Source organism: Calidris pugnax, unplaced genomic scaffold, assembly GCF_001431845.1.
Source record: "Calidris pugnax isolate Ruff unplaced genomic scaffold, ASM143184v1 scaffold435, whole genome shotgun sequence".
Lineage (NCBI taxonomy): Eukaryota > Metazoa > Chordata > Aves > Charadriiformes > Scolopacidae > Calidris > Calidris pugnax.
Window position 1 is genome coordinate 708,184 of NW_015091240.1, and position 19,145 is coordinate 727,328.

Sequence of the window (19,145 nt, forward strand, 5' to 3'; positions counted from 1 at the left end):
CCCCTCCCACCCCCAAAAAAGTAAATTGGAAAAAAAATTAAAAAAAAAAAAAAAAAAGAACAGAAAAAAGCAAGACTTGCTTTTCCTCATCTTGGTGTACTCCTGATCTGTCTGTGAAGCAAACATAGCAGACAGCACGGACAAAATAGAGGCCAATACAGTCTTCTGCTCCTGCACAATGATGGGTGGATCATCTGGCTGGCAAAGTTCATGACAAACGAGGTCATAAAGCAAACTCCAAGTCTCTTTTCCTCCATCAGGAGCCTGCACTTGAGAAAGAAAGAAAAAGAACCCACCAACCCATCAAATTTAATCTAGGTACATGAATTATTTTTCTACCCATTAAATATCTGATGATCTAGAAGTTACTGCCCCCTTGATCCTAACATATGTAGCAATTCAAGTGTCTTACCGATAGCCTGAATGCCCTCATCCACGGTGGTAAGGAGCTGCAAAATATGCATATAAACATCAAGTCCTTCCGGGTTGTCTGACCTACACAGAACAAACAAAAACCAACAAATTAAAGATCCGATTACTGAATTAGTCTTCTGTGTGTCCAAAAACCAGAGTATAATCAGCAATCACTGCCATTCTCTTTGCAAACAAGCTAGTTGACTCATTTCAAATAGTAAATGCAGGGAAATGTACCTGTCAAACAATGCAGCTCTCACTGAAACCAAATTGTTCAGACACAGGCCCTAACAAGGCTGTAAGGAGTCTCCCCAGCCATGAAACCGAAAAGAAATACCACGTACCGGACTTGTTTGGCGGCTTCAAGTATACAAGGCACAATCTTAAAATCTGGAAGTTCTTCTGGGGAATCATCCACAGACTGTCCCACAGACCGACAAGTGCCATTTTTAATCCAGTTTAACATCAGTTCTTCATCTAGATCAAAGAGTTTGTCCACTACTTCACCCACTTTTACCAGCAATTCCACTGTACAAGAGAGAATGCATAAATTCCAACAAGACTGGAAACAAAGAGGAAAAAATAGCTCGCAAAATGCAAATTTATAAAAGCATTCAGAGTAAATTAAGTGCTGAAATACATTAGTTTTGTTCACGACCTACTAATGGTTGCTATGTTTATTTCCTTTTTGCAGCCAGATCAGGTGAAGAGGTGGATAAATAGAGACTGTTGGAAAGCCAGTCATTTATAAAGCAGGAACTTTATTCCACAAAGAGACTTCAGAAGCAGAAGTTATGACTTTTCAGGAACCTGAAGTAAGACTTTCCAAGATTTGTCCCTAAACATGCACTTCTCTGTTAACCTTACACCTGCCAATCTTCAATTTTGCTTAAGATCTGTGATTTCAATTGGACTGAGCAGCATTTCTGAGCGTTGTCATAAAAAACCCCACAACCAAGCTGAAAAAGCTAAATCGTTAGGATTTGTAGACAAACGGTAACTGTTGTTACAATTGAGTTGGATGTGAATAATAAACAATAATTAAAATATTCCCATACATTTACAGACCAACAAAGGCAGGACAAGTTTATTTTCGTGTCCTTTAAATTCATGAGGTTTACTTTATTTTAAAGAAATTCTGTATTCCCAATTGAAAATATTTGTCCTTGAAAATACATACTTCAGTTCTTATTTTTTTCTGCAAACACCCACGGATTCCCAACTTGTTTTGGCAACTTACCATTTGTAGAGCTGGACATGATAAAGCAAACACAGTCATACACAGACGGGTTTTCTCGGATTCTCTCAACCCAGACATTGGCCACCTCAGGCTGGGAGAGGCAAGTTAACAACAACCTAGACAAGAATTGCCCATTTAACAAATCAGAAGCCAATTCACTGATTTTAGATGTACAAGTATAAATAGTTTTAGCTCTACAAGTGTAAATCCAAACCAATGAGAATGATGTGACAGAAACAGGAATCTAGCTCACAACAAATCAAGTCTAGAACAATGGGAAAATAACAGATAGGATGAGAGGATAATAAAATAGTGAGCCCACTTGTCAATTTTCTTCCCAGGCCTCAGAACATAACAGAACTACACTAATGATGCTTTAATTTCTGAGATGTCCTACCTGCTTGTTTCCAGAAGAGTTGGAGAGTCTGAATCACACAAACGTTGAAGTAACACTTGGCTATAAGAAGAAAAACCAAGATTAGATTAGTCGTAGAATGGTTTGGGTTGGAGGGGACCTTTAAAGGTCATCTAGTCCAAACTCCCCCCAAGCAGTGAGCAGGGACATCTTCAACTAGGTTGCTCAGAGCCCCATTCAACCTGACTTTGAATCTTTTCAGGGATGGCGCATCTGCCACCTCTCTGGGCAACCGGTTTTAGTGTTTCACTGCCCTTATTATAAAGAATTTCTTCCTTGTATCTTGTCTGAATCTCCCTTCTTTTAGTTTAAAACCATTACCTTTTGTGTCCTATTGCAACAGGACCTGCTAAAATGTCTGTCCCTGTCCTTCTTATAAGGCCCCTTTAAGTATTCAAAAGCCGCAATAAGGTCTCCCTGGAGCCTTCTCTCTCTTCTCCAGGCTGAACAACCCCAACTCTCTCAGACTGTACTCCTAGGAGAGGTGCTCCAGCCCTCTGATCACCCTCAGGTGTGTCAACCACACCACTCAGCTTGAAATCATCTGCAAATTTGTTGAGGGGGAATCTCGATCCCATGTCTATGTTGTTGATGAAGACATTAAACAGTACTGGTCCCAGTATAGACCCCTGAGGGACAGGACTCACCACCGATCTCCATCTGGACATTGAGCTATTGACCACAACACTCTGGATGCCACCAACCAACCAATTCTCCATCCACCAAACAGTCCACCTATCAAATCCATCTCTCTCTCCATATTCAGAGACAGGGTCCTCTCTGAATCTCGTGACTTAATCAGAGGCTCTCCCTGACAGTTTTGTCTGACCCTGCCCCCTATGCAGTAAATAACCAAATCAATCTTGCCATCCAATCTTGTTAAACCACTGTCACATTTACCAACAAATTTTGTTAAATCTCTGGTTTATATCAATAAATATATTGCTGCTTCTCTCTTACACATGAAGCGCATCACTCCATCGATGACAAACCTATATTTCATGATTGCGAGTCCAGAAAAGCAGCACTTGTGCGTGTATAAAGCACACATACACTTACCCCAGATTCTCGTCTTTACTAATGGACATGCAGATGTCTTGGAAACAGGCCATATTTCCTAATATTCCCACACAGATTTCCTGAAAAGTCAAAACACAGTGTAATTAAGCAACTGCAACATACTTCACAATTTTGTTTCCACAACCTTAAGACAAAAGTAAGAAGGGTTCAAAGATGTTTTCCAGCTTGATTTCCAAGTTCTTACGACCCACTGATTTCAAGACAGAAATACAGATTATTTTTTTTTCTACAGGAGGCTATTAGACTAGCCTAAAACATACTGATGACAGGTACTATTCAGATATTTCAGTGTTATTTTTTTTTCTACAGGACACTATTAGACTAGCCTAAAACATACTCATGACAGGTACTATTCAGATATTTCAGTGTTAAGGTGTTCCATAAAAGCAAACACATGTTGAAATCAACATTGTTTGCATATTCCATGCATACTGTTTTGAAGCTAATCTGGAATCCCTACTATTAAAACAATAAAGAGTCCTAAGAACAAAAATATCACCATGTAAGTGCCCTCACAGGTATTCACTTCCTCCCAAAAAAAAGGAGTCCTAATATAAGCCTCCAGTAAAGCCATAAAAAAAATGTAGAGTAATAATTTTCTGATTGTAGTTTTAAAAAAAAAACAAACAAACAACAAAACACCCAACCAAGTAATTTTCTGATTGCAGTTTTAAAGAAAACAAACAAACAACAAAACACCCAACCAAACAAAACCAAAAGCAGTGCATCTCATTAGGATATTCATGCCTAGACTATCATTAAAAGAATGCATGCTCCTATAAAGGGGATTGTGAGAGCTCTGAAACACCTGCAGGTGACTGGTGCTAATTTGGGAATCTCTCATTTTCAGCAACTTTAAGTTGGAAATCAACCCTCACCGCTCAAGGTTAACTTTCTAATTAACATTCTATCACCTCTGCGAAATTACAGCAGACACTATTTCAAGAAAGTCACCATGACAGCTGAATTGCACTGACTTCCAAATTTTGGCTGTACTTTCAAAAGACAAAGTACTGAACTTTCAAAGACTTATGTGTCTCTAGTCATCTCCTCAAGTAAAGCTTCTGATAACTTCAGAGAAACAGGAGTTATACCAACACTGTATACCTTTCAAAACCCTGTCTTGAATCCTAAATGCCAATGCACCGTGTAATACAAGCTCTGAAACAATGACATCAAAACAAAAGGGGAAGAAAAAAATATGCTTTAAGTACTGGTGTCTAACATTTCCCAGCCACCAACACTACTTTTATAGGTCTGACTAAATAAATTCATGACCATTTCTGATCATGAAAGAAGTAATGAGAAAAGAAAGCCAGTTGTATTGGGTTTGCACAGCAAGGTTCTGGTAGCAAGGGGGAGCTGCAGAGGGTAACAATAATGATATTTTATTGGTAATAAATTAAACTAATTTCTTCAAGTCAAGTCTGTTATGCCTATGATAGTAACTGGTGAATGATCTCTCCCTGTCCCTATCTTGACCCCTGAGCCTTTTGTTATATTTTCTCTGCATGATCCAGTTGAGGAAGGGGAGTGACAGAGTGGCTTTAATGGGCCCCTGACATCCAGCTAAGGTCAACCCACCACACGGCTTTAATGGGCCCCAACATCCAGCTAAGGTCAACCCACCACAGCCAGACTACTGTTTTTTATAGCAAGCCTTAAAACTTCATCAGTAATGTAATATACCTTCATCAGTAATGACACATACCAGCTTCAGCATCACTGAAATACTTACTGAGTAGACTATATTAAAAACTCCGCGAAAAAGCACTTTAAAGTTTGATTTTTATGTTTTCTCCTCATTCCCCTAACCTATTCAAACATGCAACAGAGGAGGAGGGAGGTATGTGTAAATGAATGCACAGAGCTATCTACTATTGCTTTTTGACAGCCCCTACTTACAGTGAGGCGAGGGCATTTTGACTTGGCAAAAACTCCCATGAATATATCAGGGGCGTTGAACTCCTGAAGAAACGAAGCGACATCCTGTGAAAAGTGAATAGAGAAGTAAATGAACTTCTACAATTTCCAAACACAAAACAAAACCTTTTCTCACAGCACAAGGACTAGATCAAAGAGATGTCAAACTCACTACAAGAGAACAGTTATTTCTCAACAGTTAATACCAATAATCCTTACTTTTTGATGAGAGAAGATCAGCAAACCCCTATGGTGACTCAGGATCTCAGAGATTTGCTATACAATGAACCAAAAAGCCACATTTAGCTTCTTTTGCTCTCTGTTTCAACATGGGGTCAGAGATCCTAAGTCAGAATTCAGCAAGTACCAGGGAAGGGATTACCATTAGCACTTGATCAGAGCATATAAAAGAGCAAATCTCCTCCTCATTTTACCACATTAAACCACAAGATTAGTCCTCTGTTTAGGAGTAAAGGGCACATCTTCCATGTTTATTTAAAATACCTAGCAAAAAGCCAGGGAGTAAAATAGTAATAATGAAATATATATGTATCTCACTTGAGAATTTGTTCCAGCATTTTAAAATGTTGAGCAAAATACCAAAAAGTTATGTTAGATTTCCACTATGTGTCTGTAGCTAAAGTGTAAAAGGTTGTTTATCTGTCAGAGAAAACTAGGCTTATTAGCAGGTTGCATTACAATTGCTAGAGGAAAATGTGCCTATTCAGAGACAGCATCAGCATTATCTCCATAATCAAACTGCTGAAGATACAAGCCGTGTACCTGAGGTAATTTCAGCTGCAGCTAAGGAACTGTTTTCTAATAGCTCCAAGCTTTGGTTCAACACCTGCACATAATACAGAAAACCAGCAGGTGTGAATATGGCCTCATTTATGCCAGCTGACCCTAAGCAACAGCACCACATGATCCATTAGAAACCAGGGGGAAGGTCTGGTGGACCACTGTGTTTCTTTAACATTTAGACACAGCTCTGCTTTTATATCCTCCAACAGCAGCACGGCACCCAGCAGCTAGGACGCAACAGAAGGCCTGCTTTTGCAAACTCGGGCCTAAGAGTGCACACTACATACTTGCTTTTCTTGAAAAGCAGCCTTTGTGATGCCAGTTCACCACACCTGCTCTGCCTAGTGACTCACAGGACATCATCAGCCAAAACACAGAACAAGCAACACCCTCGAAATCAGAAAGCTGCCCGAGCCCATTTAACTCTGTGTCTTCTCCCACTGCCAGAAGGATTCTGCCTGAACACACTCAGCAACAGAAACTGGGCAGAAGCCTCCTGGAGCTGTGAACCACCCTCAAGGTCTGAGTCCCGCATGTCACTCCTACCTCATCCATCGACATGTCCCACACTTTGCAGATGTCATTCTCCATCTCTTCGTCCAGCTCTGTCTGGATCCCCTCGGGGCTCACGGCGGGCTCCGTCTTCTCGGGGCTGATGACCTGAGGGAAAACAGAGGGGGGGGATGCGAAGGGGAGCAGGGCACACGGGGGTACGTGAACTACGGCCGAGAAATACCACGAAACGCTAACAACGACCTATCGCTTCACTCAGAGTTTAAATAAACCTCACACGCAAGCAGGGAACCGGCGTGTCGTGTGTGTGTCCCCGCTAACCCGCGCCGACCCGCACCCGCCGGGCGCCGACCGCTACCGGGCCCGCCGGCCTCTCCCCTCACGGCGCCCCCGCTCGCCCAGGGCCCGCACCTCGATGAGGCGGGTGAGGATGCTGAACAGCCAGTGCTTGCTGTACACCGTGTTCCCCACCGCGTCGCCACCGCCGCCCTCCTCCTCCTCCGCCTCGCTGGAGGGCGGCGAGGGGTTACGGTCCATGGCGGCCCGCCACCGCCGCCTCAACCGCGCGGGCGCCAAACGAGGCGGCGGCCAGAGCGCCGCCCGGGCACCGCCCCACAGCGCCCCCTGTCGGGGCGGGGCGCCGGGAGGTCACCGCAGGCGGCGCCGGGACCGTAATGGCCGTCCTCGAGCGCCGCCGCCTCCCCTTCCGCGGAAAGTAGCCCCCCGGGAAACCGAGGGGCCAGAGGAGACCCCCGCCCCTCGGCAGCGCCGGTGCCCCCCGGGATGCTCTGACGACGCCCCGCGGGGACGGAACCGGCGCGGAGGCTTCAGACCCCAGCCCGAGCAGAAAAGAAAGGCAGCGGCGAGCGGGGGCGGTTTTTGGGAGAATCTCTTTATTGGGCTGCAGAGGGGCGGTATAACAGGGCAGCAGACGTGGCCCCCGAGGGGGCTGCGGTGTCAGTATTTCTTGGGGAGGCCCGCAGGTCGGTAGCGGTTGGGGTCCCCTCCGTTTCTGCCCCACTCGTTCGCCTCCTGGTCGGCACGGCTGTCCTCGGCCCCGCGGCCGCTCACGCCGCCTTGCCATCTTTCCCGGGCATCACTAGCGGGGAGAAAAAAGGCCACCTGAGCCACCCAGCGCCTGACTCCGCTTGGTGCTCAGTTCCTCACGCCTGTAAAACCAGCTGTTCCACGGGGCTGCTCAGAGTGAGGTGCAAGCACTTTATCAGCCCTTGTCTGGCAACCGCTGTGGAAGTCACTACACAGCAGAGGCCAGGAAACAAGCCAGCAAGGAGAGTTCCTTACCAGGAATATAATTCTTCTACGAAACAATTCATATAGTTCCTTACAGAAAAAAATTCTTTACTGTGAGGGTGGTGATGCAAGCACGTCAGCAGCCCTTGTCTGGCAACCGCTGTGGAAGTCACTACACAGCAGAGGCCAGGACACTGTGGAACCCATAATTTTGTAAGGAAACAAGCCAGCAAGGAGAGTTCCTTACCAGGAATATAATTCTTCTACGAAACAATTCATATAGTTCCTTACAGAAAAAAATTCTTTACTGTGAGGGTGGTGAAGCACTGGAACAGGTTGCCCAGAGAAGTTGTGGATGCCCCGTCCCTGGAGGTGTTCAGGACCGGGCTCGATGGGGCTTTGAGTAACCTGCTGTAGTGGAGGTGTCCTTGCCCATGGCAAGGGGATTGGAACTAGATGATCTCTAAGGTCCCTTCCAACTCTAACCATTCTATGATTCTGTCACCAGAAATGCAGAGGTAAGGAATCCACCGCCTTGGGAGGACAAGAGGAAAGGCCCACACCCATGTAGGAGGAGAGGCACAATTCCTGCAGGGACAGGCTGTTCAGACAGTAACCGCTTCCCCTCTACTTTCATCCTAGGTCAAAAGCTGAGTACAAGTCAAAAAGGGCTTCACTCTAACCAAACAGCTTGGAACCCTAGTAACTCACTGTTAACAAGCCAAATATGCTCCATTACCTGATCACTTTAGCTGCCCAAGCACCGCCAGGTCCTCTTCGGGCAGCATCATAATTCCCACGAGCATGGAAATATTTGTCAGCACCTATATAATTTGCCTCACGCATGTCATTGTATGCTCTGAGCATATCCCATGCCCCTGCAAAAAGCAGAGAAACAGACATGATGTTGACTTTAACGAGTCATCCCAGAAACAGTTAAGCACCGTTTCAGCCAGGAGCTGAATAGCCCAAGGAGCAGTAACACAGAGAGGTGCTTCTCAACATTGGCCTTTGGACTGGGGTATGGCCACAGAAAGGGCCTGTCAGGGCTGATCAAGGCCCTCTTCCAGCAGCAGAAACCAGTGGAGTCTCTCATGTGGAGCTGCAGAACTCGCATCTCCGAAGACTGTGTCCATTGACTGCTGCTAACCTGTGCTCGGGGAGAGGGCTCCTGGGGGACAGGCCCATGGTAACAGCAGCTTACCTCCCACTGCATCCCAGGCAAATCGTCCACTTTCGAGTATTGGTAACATGTCAGCACTTGCACATAGAAGAGAGAGCAACGCGATGTAGACAAAGAGCTTCATGGTTCCCAGCACAAGGCTGACACGGAGCTGTGAGACAAGCAGAGAGATGAGCAGTTCTGGAGCACCTTTGAAAGACTGCTGACATAGCATCCATCACATCTCCAGCTGTGCCTGGGCAGCTGCCCCAGCGCTAATGGCTAGTCCAGGAACATGCTTCTCCCCCCGCAAGGATTGATGCCCTCAGTGCAACCACAAGCTCAACTAAGAACTCCACAATAGAGGCAGATGCACATAAGAAACTCACATTTTAGCATTCCCTGCTACTCCCATCTAAGAACAGAGAAGCCTCACATGCTAAAGCGTTAGTCCTGTTCCCAAATACCAGCCAAAAACAGTGCATATAGCTCACAAATTCAGAGTATCACTCACCACTGCAGAAAGGCAAAGCCAAAGGAGATGGAGCTTGTCTTGTGTGCTCTCAGACAGGGTATTTATAAGCGATTCAAACACATCAAAAGAGGAAACTGGAAAGGATGCCCATGGCTGGGAATTCCCCCCCCACTCCACTTCCAACACAGAAATCATTACGGTAAACCTGTCCTTGTCCTGACTGAAAGTTCAAAGTTCCTCTTACACAATTTTTTAGAAAGTTTGTGGTGCTTCTTCAGCTGTCCACAGGACTATTTGCTCCTCATAACAAGCAGGCTGAGGAACTGCCTCGAAGACAGAAGTGCTTGAAGTGTTACAGCTGGCATAAGGGTGACACTTGTGTTAGACTCTTGTTTGACAGAGCTCGGGGGAGAAGGTGCCTGACAGTCTGCTCTGTACGTTGAAGCACAAGGCTGGGCCTGTGCCTGCACAAAAGGAATGGACACCTGCTTTTCCAGAACAGCTGGAGGAACTGCTCAGTGAAATTCCCATGTGTGCTGGGATGACAAGGTGGATCCCAGAGCTGATGGAATGCAAAACGTGAAGTGTCACTTCTAACTCCATTGCAAAGCAAACTGCATACAGCTACATCCCTGTGCTTTAAGATAGGGCGCACACACGCTCCACCGTAAGGAAGGCCTGAATGGTTCATCCTGCCTTTGCTTGCTCCCACAGATCCTTCTCAAGGGACTTCCAGCCATCCTGCTGCAACACCAGCTCAGTGGGGCTCAAGTGGGCTAAACTAAGGAGATCTTTGATGCAACAATTAACATTTCACCTAAGGGGAAGTTCAGATCCATACAGCCACAACTCTGCTAGGTTATAAGATTGATATTTTAACTGTCAGGCCCTACTGGCATAATTCACAATTTGAGCACCACCATGCAGGAGCCTCCTTGCTTCTGCTGGTTAACAACTGACACAAGTGTTTCCCCTGCAGAAAGCTCTGGGTTTGAGTGCAGTTACACTGTAGAACAAACGTGTGGAATCTCTCCCCATTGTGTACTCATATATAAGACTTAGCAAGTCTAAGGGAGCTTCTTCAAATTCTCTGTGGAAGAGGTTTGTGTAGTTGCCCCATTTACAACTCTCTCACGTTAAACAATTACCCGATGGAGCTGAAGGGCAGAGGCGTGAGGTAAAAGAGGTGCAAGAACAAACTGAGCTAATAAAGTGCTAGCAGCTGATTTCCCTAGGCATCACCAGACTTCAAACAAGAATTTAGCTTAGGGGAAGAAGAGACAGACCACAGACAGGCCTGGAGCGGCAGGACGGATGTTCTCTAGTACACTGTATTTCTGAATGGAACAATTTGAGACAAGAATCTAAACCCTAAACCAGTGGACAAGGAAACCTTGCAAAATAAGCAGTATGCCAGACAAAATTCTGTCCCCTGCCACTCGTGAACTTGATGCTTAATAGTGTAACAGGTCAGTTACTGCAAAGACTGGAGCACTGAGTTTTGATGCAAGTCTGTTCATCTCCTAGTGATGACTTTTACACTCTTATGGTACACAGCAGCTCAAGTGCTTTCTCTGCTGGTGCAAGTAGCCCTATGTGTCCCCTTTCTAGTTCTGATTTAAAAAAAAAAAAAGAGACTAGGAAATTATTCCTGTAAATCGGGATACAGGCTCACTAATGCACGTGCCATTTTGCCCAGGAGCCTAGAACAGAACATTGCCTTTAAAACTGACTTAAGGAACATTTCCCTACAAGAGCTCAGACATTTTTGGACCATAGAGGACATTTCTGAGTCTTCCAATGCCGTCTGATGTGTTTTACATTCTCTCCAAAACAAAATTGTCTGCAAAGAGCACGAACATTATGATAATTGCAAGAAGACAGGTGCTGGAGGGGATCTTTGGAAGACCTTGGGTTGCATCCCCTTGACCTGTCTTCCCAGAAGGAGGACAGCAGCAGTGATGGCAATGCTGGACCTCCCTCCAGTAACTGAGGTAAAGCACCAGCTTTATGCTCCAGCTGGGAACAGCCTGACCACTGTTTTCCCGTATCCTCTTGGCCTGCTTTCTGGGTCACAGCCCTTGGCCCACAGAAACAAGCTGCAGCCAAAACTGTCTCCTTTGCAACAGAAATTGGAAAGCTGCCTCTGAGCATACAGAAGGGTATGAAGGGATTATTTCTTTCTGGCCTAGTGCTAAAACATGGGCTGCATGTGCCCTCTAGGTAAACATGACACATATAGGCATTCCTGGGAGACCGCTTTCTGGGTTTGTTCATTCTGATATAGTTAACATAAAAAGCAACCACAAACTGTTTGCCCTTTAATTCTAAATATCTATAAATGCAAGCCACATTCTGCAAACATTCTGCGATGTGGGCATTTTGCAATCATCTAAGTAAGTCTCAGATTGAGAAAGAGGACTAGGTGAATTCCCAGCTTAGGCACAATAATAGATGCAGTTATTCCTTATTCTGGGAAGTAACAGCACCTTATCTAAGTTTACACTGGCAACAATTCACCTCAGGAGCTTTGCCATGATGCTGTATGGAACATTTACCAGCATTGGCCTCAGGCTTATAGACATGTAGAACCACTGCAAACTTGGCCCCTCTTCAAGAAACAGATTGCACATGCAGACATTTATCTTAAATAAAATTTACTTCCCCGTGGGTTTTGATGATGATTCTAACAGTGAAATAATGTTTTGAGGCAGGTGTGAGGCTTTTTTTTTTTTTTTTGAGGGGTGGGGAGGGGAGATGGGTACAGGACAGGGCCAAGGGACAACACCGACAAGATCACCACCGCAGCGTCTATTTAAAGTTGCTCCAGGCAAAGCCCCCTTTATTCACCTCTGCTTTTCAAGGGTTCCCTCCACCAACAGTCAGTCACCGAACCCAAAGATGAGCTGCAGCTCATCTGCTCCCGCGCAGGCTGGCTTAAACTATCAGTGGCGTATGCTGAGCTGGCTGACAAGAGCTGGTAGGGTCCGTAGCTTTAGATGAAGGCATTGCTCTGTACAACTCTTAACTTCTAAGCAGACCACCATTTCATTTCACAGTCCCTTCACCTCATCCATAGGAGATGAAAACACACGTATCAAGAATAGGAGACAGTGATTTTCCAACTCTTCTTCAAAGAGTAAGTTCTTACTCTTTATTGACAGCCAAGGTAGTTGAAGCGATCAACACAAGCTCACTTTAGATACCAAATTCAAACAAATGCATCCCATTATGTTACCTATATGACTGTTCTAACGCAAACGTAAAAAAAAAAAAAAGCTCTGAACAGAAATTTATGATTTATTGTCAAACAACAAACAAACCAACCCAAAAAAGCCCCAACCCTCAAAGTTACCGAAGTGTACAAAAATCCCACTGACGTAAGAAAGAGACTGCTGTGTACACAAAATCCACAAAGCAAATGAAGTAAAACCATTACATACAGAGATAGGCCAGGTATATTCTTGGAAAGCCAGCCAGCTTCCTCTAAGGAGGGCAACACAGTACTCAGCTAAGGCCGCACTACATTCATGCGCTGTATGGAATGGAGTTAGTTAAGAGCAGGGTGTTCATTTGGCAGGTAAAAGAACGGGCACCAACACCATCTACTTTGTGTAACCTCCTCACACACTGCAGGTGCCTGGCTCCTGTTCCAAGCTTCACTGTGGGAGCGTGGGGTATTTCCCATAGAAGGAAATGTGCTGTTTCCAATGTCAAAATCTAAACATCAAAAGATTTAAAGTTCTCTTTTTTCAGAAGTAGTTCTGTATTGGCTTTTCCAGAAGGACCACGATTAACAAACAAGAGCTTGCCACTGATTGTTTCTCTGTAACTTTGTTTTCTCTAGTGAAGTAACCAATCCTCCACAATAGTCTTTCTGGCAATTGAGATGAAAAAATCAGATTGCACCTCTCAAAAGTCTGAGAGTTGTACTAAGTCCTATTGTGATAAAAATAAAAGCATTATTTCACAGCACTACACATGCTGCAAGACTATGCAAAAAGATGCTTTATAAAGAAATATTTTCAAGCAATTTCATGACAAAATCATGGATTTAAATAAAATTTCATTCCAATTCATGTTAATTTTTTTGTTTAAATGGCATTTGTGAAAAATCAAATATTGACCAGACACTGTGGCCTTCTGTTAAAAACGTGAGAGTTTGACAGTGAAGAGGGTGAAAACTAGAAGCCTAAGAAGAAACTTGTTCAAGGATGCACTAAGTGGAGAAAGAGTGCTGGTATAAAGTACAGTTCTAAGTGACAAATAATATCCAAGTGATTTTATGAATCTTCATATTCTAGCAGAAATTTTAAAAGACTTCTTCCTTGGCGGCACTCATCTAAAAATGCTTATTTACACCTTTGGCTTTTTTTTTTTTTAAAAACAACACATGGTCCTGTCACCTTCCAAAATGTCACCATTCATTGTGGAATTACCAAAGTTTACCTGGACTTCAGCAAAGCCTTTGACAGACACAGTTTCCCACATCATTCTCCTGAAAAAACTGGCCTCTCATGGCTTGAAGGGGCATACTATTCACCAGGTAAAAAACTGGCTGGAGGGCTGGGCCCAAGGAGTTGCGGCAAATGGAGTTGGTGGCCAGTCACACGTGGTGTTCCCCAGGGCTTGGTATTGGGATCAGTTGTTTAATATCTTTATCAATAATAATCTGGACAAGGGGATCGAGTACACCCTCCGTAAGATTGCAGATGACACCAAGCTGGGTGGGAGTGTTGACCTGCTGGAGGGTCGGAAGGCTCTACAGAGGGATGTGGAGAGGCTGGATTGATGGGCCAAGGCCAGCGACATGAGGCTCAACAAGGACAAGTGCTGGGCCCTGTACTTGGGTCACAACAATCCCATGCAGCGCTACAGACTTAGGATCCACCAATGGGGAAGAGTAGCTGGAAAGCTGCCTGGTGGAAAAGGACCTGGGGCTGGTGGTTGACAGCCAGCTGAATACAAGCAGCAGTGTGCCCAGGCGGCCGAGAAGGCCATCAGCATCCTTGTTTGTATCAGAAATAGTGTGGTCAACAGGACTAAGGAAGTGATTGTCCCCCTGTATAGGGCACTGATGAGGCCACATCCCAAATACTGTGTTGGGTTTTGGGCACTTTGCTACAAGACAGACACTGAGGTGCTGGAGTATATCCAAAGATGGGCAACAAAGCTGATGAAGGGTCTACTGCACAAGTTTTATGAGGAGCTGCTGAGGAAACCAGGGTTGTTTAGGCTTGAGAAAAGGAGGCTTATTGCTCCCTAATAACCTCCTTTCAGGTAGTTGTAGAGAGGCTGGTGTTGGTCTCTCTTCCCAAGTAAGAAGCAATAGGAGAAGAGGAAACAGCCTCAGATGCACCAGGGAAGATTTCAATTGGATATTAAGAAAAATTTCTTCACTGAAAGGCTTCTCAAGCATTGGAACAGGTTGCCCAGGAAAGCAGCCGAGTCACCATCCCTGGAGGTATTTAAAAGAGTTGTAGATGTGGGACATGGTTTAATGGCAGACTTGGCAGTGTAGATGAATGGCTGGACTTGATCTTAAGGGTCTTTTCCAGCCTAAACGATTCTATGATTCCAATTCCACTGTCCAGAGCTTTGTTGAAATATCACAACTGATATCTGTAGTCATGTTGCACAAACAGATTATGAGCAATTTAGAAATGTCATGCGTATAGTTTAACAATGAGTTCATTTAACAAGTTCTTCTGTTAATCAGCAGTCTTAACCATTAATCCACTCCTAAAAAATATTTCCCTTCCATTTTAAGAGTTGGCTCAATTAATGCCTTTCAAATGGGCCAGATCAGTCCATATAATTGAAGTGGGGAAAAAAAAAAAAAGTATCAGAAAAAGCACTTCTGCAGTAACTTGAAAAAGTCAATGCAATTTACAGGATAATTAAACAAGTATGGACTTAGATATTTGCAAGGAATAGCTTCTCATGTTTGCAAATAAACAAACAAACAATTTTTTACACCATAATTTAATACTTAGGGGTCTTATCCTTAACACTTAAGTCATATAGACTCGGAAAATAAACTCAGCAATTTTCTTCTCAGAAATGTGAGGTTAATTTCAAGATAAATACTAAGTTGTTTTGATTTAAGTTCTAGAGTTCAAAACTCATTCCAAAGCAATCAGAATCATCCACAGTTCCCAGTCAGGTACCTGCCAGATGGAGACTGGCTCAATATAACTGAACTTCTAGAGAGGAGTTCATTTAAGAGCCTTCTGAGTTTAAAAGGCACTTTAATATAAAATCATTACAGTAAAAAAGGTTCCCAAAGTTTTCCAAGTTGTTTTCTATGCTTGCTGAGACCACAAAAACCGGTCACACCTTTCCAACATGGACTGAATCAGCGCTCTGCAATTGAAGCAAAGGGGAGAAGAAACAAAGTCAAACAGTAAAAAAAAAAGCTAAAAACAGAAAGAACAACAGAGTTTTGGTTTGATTTTACAGAAAAGTTTGTCAAAAATATGAACGTTTTTCAGAAGTAACATCATGACATCACCATGCATGCCTTCTCTGGAAGGGACAGGCCAGATCAGAGTCTGTGTAGGACTCAGCAAGACAGCTATCTCCTTCACATACATCTTTAATGTGTGATCTCCTGTTTCCTTGTTTTCCATTTTAAAATGCCTATATTGCACAATACACAGCTCTTAAAGAATAGAAAAGCTTTCAGTCGAGTTTAAAGTCTGAGGTAAAAATGTGTACTATTTTATATTTTTTTTATTAACTGAAAAGAAAGTTTAAAGCACCAAGAAGATCTAAAAATGAACAGGATGCGTACACGCATCTTCTGTTGATGTTTCTTACCTTTGCCTTTTCTCAGCAATCTTCAGTATCTCACAGACACCAGTAAATCTCTCAGACAATTCTTGTGTCAAGCCACACTCCTGCAAGAGAGGCAATGCACGATTTGGGCCAATGGCCTTTGCCAGTAAGAGAGCTACGTTTTCTACAGTGATGCAGTCTGGGCAGCTCGGGCTACCATTGCTGACAGCATTCCCATTCCCTGGGCCGTGGTGGAAAGCGGTGCTGTGATTTTGTGCAAGATGCAGAAGAAACTTCCACTCTTCTATAGTCTCTGGAATGGCACCTAAATGTAAAATGAATTTGTTGCATTATTTGTAAAACAAAGATTGTTCTAAGACAACTATTTTAAATATATCTGTACTTAAAAAGGAAGCTTTACACAGAAACGTACTGCCTTGACTGACTCAGTGTAAAGATTCAGTCATGAACTCCACACAAAGCTTCACAATAGTTCATTATTTAAAGTTTTGGATTAAGTCAAGAGATAAAGAATTGTTTTGTCCATCTTAGAAGAAAATTCCCAATAGCCCTAAGTTCTGCCATGTGATAGAAAGCTTTGCTGGTCATTAACTTTGTGTGTTTGCACATGTAGTGGGGGGAGTTTCGTGCTCTGCAGGGAGGCCAGCTATTCCTCTATCTACAACACCACGTTTAGCTCTTACTCCCAGCTGAAAAGCAACTCTACATTCTTGAATTTTTAAGCATTTTCTAGCACAACTGATTTCACAAAGTACAGTATGAAGATACAAGAGTGTAACACCCATTCATGTGTTTCAAATATCCTGCACTACACAATTAAGCGTTACCAAAACACCGCAAAAAATAAAAGCTCAACTCAACTTTGGACTAACTGAATCAGTATATAATAAAGGCAGTTCCTATATCACAGAAGTATGTTTATACAGCTTAAGACTCACTAACCATCTTCTCCATTCAACAGGCTCAAATCATCCAAATGAGCAATATTAGTAAAGGCTTCTATTCTTCTATCCAGCTCCAGACAGAGAAAAAGATATCCAGGCCAGAATCTTGAATAAGAGAGTAAATATTTCCAGGAATCAAATACTCAGTCTAAACTAAAGTCAACAATAATTAAATGCTCATTTAAATATCAGAGAAGACAGAAGCAATGGAATTTCATGAATGCCAGAAACCACTGCAGTGGGGACACACGGAATACCCCTTAGGCAAAAGGGGTATTTGGTACGTTAAATTGGACAGTCAATATTCATCCTCAAACCATGAAAGGTTTTTAAGTAAAACCTGTTCAAGTAAGCAGCAAATGGAGGTTGTCATTTGTATTTTTTGGGGGGTCAGAATACCAACTAACCAAATACCAAGAATTACCAAGTTTTCTTCTTACCCATGTGATTTACAGATGTCAGCCATCTTCTCTTTTGTAACAAAATCAGCTGGGAGTTTAATCAAAAGCAGAATGAGCTGGCTGTAGCCCCAAGTAAATAAATGCGATCGTGGCCTGGAAGATGAGAAATTCAGTTTTAAAGCATTAATGGTTTTCTTCAGAAGGTTATGTTCTCTCTACAAGAAAGGCAGGTATATGAATAGAGAGAAGGAAAAAACAAATGAGACACTGTGTAGTCTCAGTAGAGCAGTCATTCTGAAAAGCACCACAGATGAAATTATTTAATCTTTTGGTTGCTTCTGCTGAACTCTGCACTATACAAAGTGCTCAAAGGATTCAGTGACATCCAACCAAATTGAGGACAAAAGCCTGCAGACCTGTTAAAGCTTTTTGCTGCACTCAGGACCTTGGGTGAACCCTTCTTTACCTGGGATTTCCTTCTGCATCCACAGTATTTGTTCTTTGTGGTGCATCATGAGAAACTGCCAAGCACAACCAATCCAGTCGTACAGATTCAGGCTGCAGAAGAGATCTAAGGAGAGATGACCTAGGAAAAAAAAACACCACATAGAGAAAACCTAGCAGTTTTAAATATACCAGATATGGAGAAGCGAAGATTGTGTGCAGAACAAAAACCAAAATATGGACGTAAAATCAAATATAGAAAAGCCTAGAATGATTTACATTTTTAGAAACTGAAAGGACCACAGAAAACCATCAAGTAGGTTGGGTTCCTCCAGTTTGTTTTTTTTTTTTAAGTCTGAGAGTTGTACTAAGTCCTATTGTGATAAAAATAAAAGCATTATTTCACAGCACTACACATGCTGCAAGACTATGCAAAAAGATGCTTTATAAAGAAATATTTTCAAGCAATTTCATGACAAAATCATGGATTTAAATAAAATTTCATTCCAATTCATGTTAATTTTTTTGTTTAAATGGCATTTGTGAAAAATCAAATATTGACCAGACACTGTGGCCTTCTGTTAAAAACGTGAGAGTTTGACAGTGAAGAGGGTGAAAACTAGAAGCCTAAGAAGAAACTTGTTCAAGGATGCACTAAGTGGAGAAAGAGTGCTGGTATAAAGTACAGTTCTAAGTGACAAATAATATCCAAGTGATTTTATGAATCTTCATATTCTAGCAGAAATTTTAAAAGACTTCTTCCTTGGCGGCACTCATCTAAAAATGCTTATTTACACCTTTGGCTTTTTTTTTTTTTAAAAACAACACATGGTCCTGTCACCTTCCAAAATGTCACCATTCATTGTGGAATTACCAAAGTTTACCTGGACTTCAGCAAAGCCTTTGACAGACACAGTTTCCCACATCATTCTCCTGAAAAAACTGGCCTCTCATGGCTTGAAGGGGCATACTATTCACCAGGTAAAAAACTGGCTGGAGGGCTGGGCCCAAGGAGTTGCGGCAAATGGAGTTGGTGGCCAGTCACACGTGGTGTTCCCCAGGGCTTGGTATTGGGATCAGTTGTTTAATATCTTTATCAATAATAATCTGGACAAGGGGATCGAGTACACCCTCCGTAAGATTGCAGATGACACCAAGCTGGGTGGGAGTGTTGACCTGCTGGAGGGTCGGAAGGCTCTACAGAGGGATGTGGAGAGGCTGGATTGATGGGCCAAGGCCAGCGACATGAGGCTCAACAAGGACAAGTGCTGGGCCCTG

General features: G+C 43.2%; 3 protein-coding genes across 3 annotated transcripts in view; all 3 read right to left on the reverse strand.

Moving 5' to 3' along the window:
- Nucleotides 1-6,965, reverse strand: part of SAAL1 (serum amyloid A like 1) — a 10,989-nt gene extending 4,024 nt beyond the window's left edge. The window contains exons 1-9 of the mRNA XM_014960079.1: nucleotides 6,801-6,965; nucleotides 6,423-6,536; nucleotides 5,055-5,138; nucleotides 3,129-3,208; nucleotides 2,052-2,111; nucleotides 1,655-1,770; nucleotides 759-942; nucleotides 413-495; nucleotides 81-269 (exon numbers count right to left, since the gene is read on the reverse strand). Coding sequence (XP_014815565.1) covers nucleotides 81-269; nucleotides 413-495; nucleotides 759-942; nucleotides 1,655-1,770; nucleotides 2,052-2,111; nucleotides 3,129-3,208; nucleotides 5,055-5,138; nucleotides 6,423-6,536; nucleotides 6,801-6,926 — 1,036 coding nt within the window. The 5' untranslated portion in view covers nucleotides 6,927-6,965. The remainder of the gene's footprint in view (nucleotides 1-80; nucleotides 270-412; nucleotides 496-758; nucleotides 943-1,654; nucleotides 1,771-2,051; nucleotides 2,112-3,128; nucleotides 3,209-5,054; nucleotides 5,139-6,422; nucleotides 6,537-6,800) is intronic.
- Nucleotides 6,966-7,261: 296 nt separating this feature from the next.
- On the reverse strand, nucleotides 7,262-9,487 carry LOC106898670 (serum amyloid A protein-like). Its single transcript, XM_014960067.1, has 4 exons — nucleotides 9,317-9,487; nucleotides 8,845-8,974; nucleotides 8,380-8,518; nucleotides 7,262-7,488 (listed from the first exon to the last, which is right to left on the reverse strand). Exons 1-4 carry the CDS (start codon nucleotides 9,470-9,472, stop codon nucleotides 7,347-7,349), a joined length of 567 nt encoding a protein of 188 aa, XP_014815553.1. The 5' UTR covers nucleotides 9,473-9,487; the 3' UTR covers nucleotides 7,262-7,346.
- A 2,600-nt stretch (nucleotides 9,488-12,087) lies between these two features.
- On the reverse strand, nucleotides 12,088-18,159 carry LOC106898671 (Hermansky-Pudlak syndrome 5 protein-like). Its single transcript, XM_014960068.1, has 5 exons — nucleotides 17,890-18,159; nucleotides 17,463-17,576; nucleotides 17,021-17,127; nucleotides 16,100-16,382; nucleotides 12,088-15,643 (listed from the first exon to the last, which is right to left on the reverse strand). Exons 2-5 carry the CDS (start codon nucleotides 17,486-17,488, stop codon nucleotides 15,583-15,585), a joined length of 477 nt encoding a protein of 158 aa, XP_014815554.1. The 5' UTR covers nucleotides 17,489-17,576; nucleotides 17,890-18,159; the 3' UTR covers nucleotides 12,088-15,582.
- Between the last annotated feature and the right edge of the window lie 986 nt (nucleotides 18,160-19,145).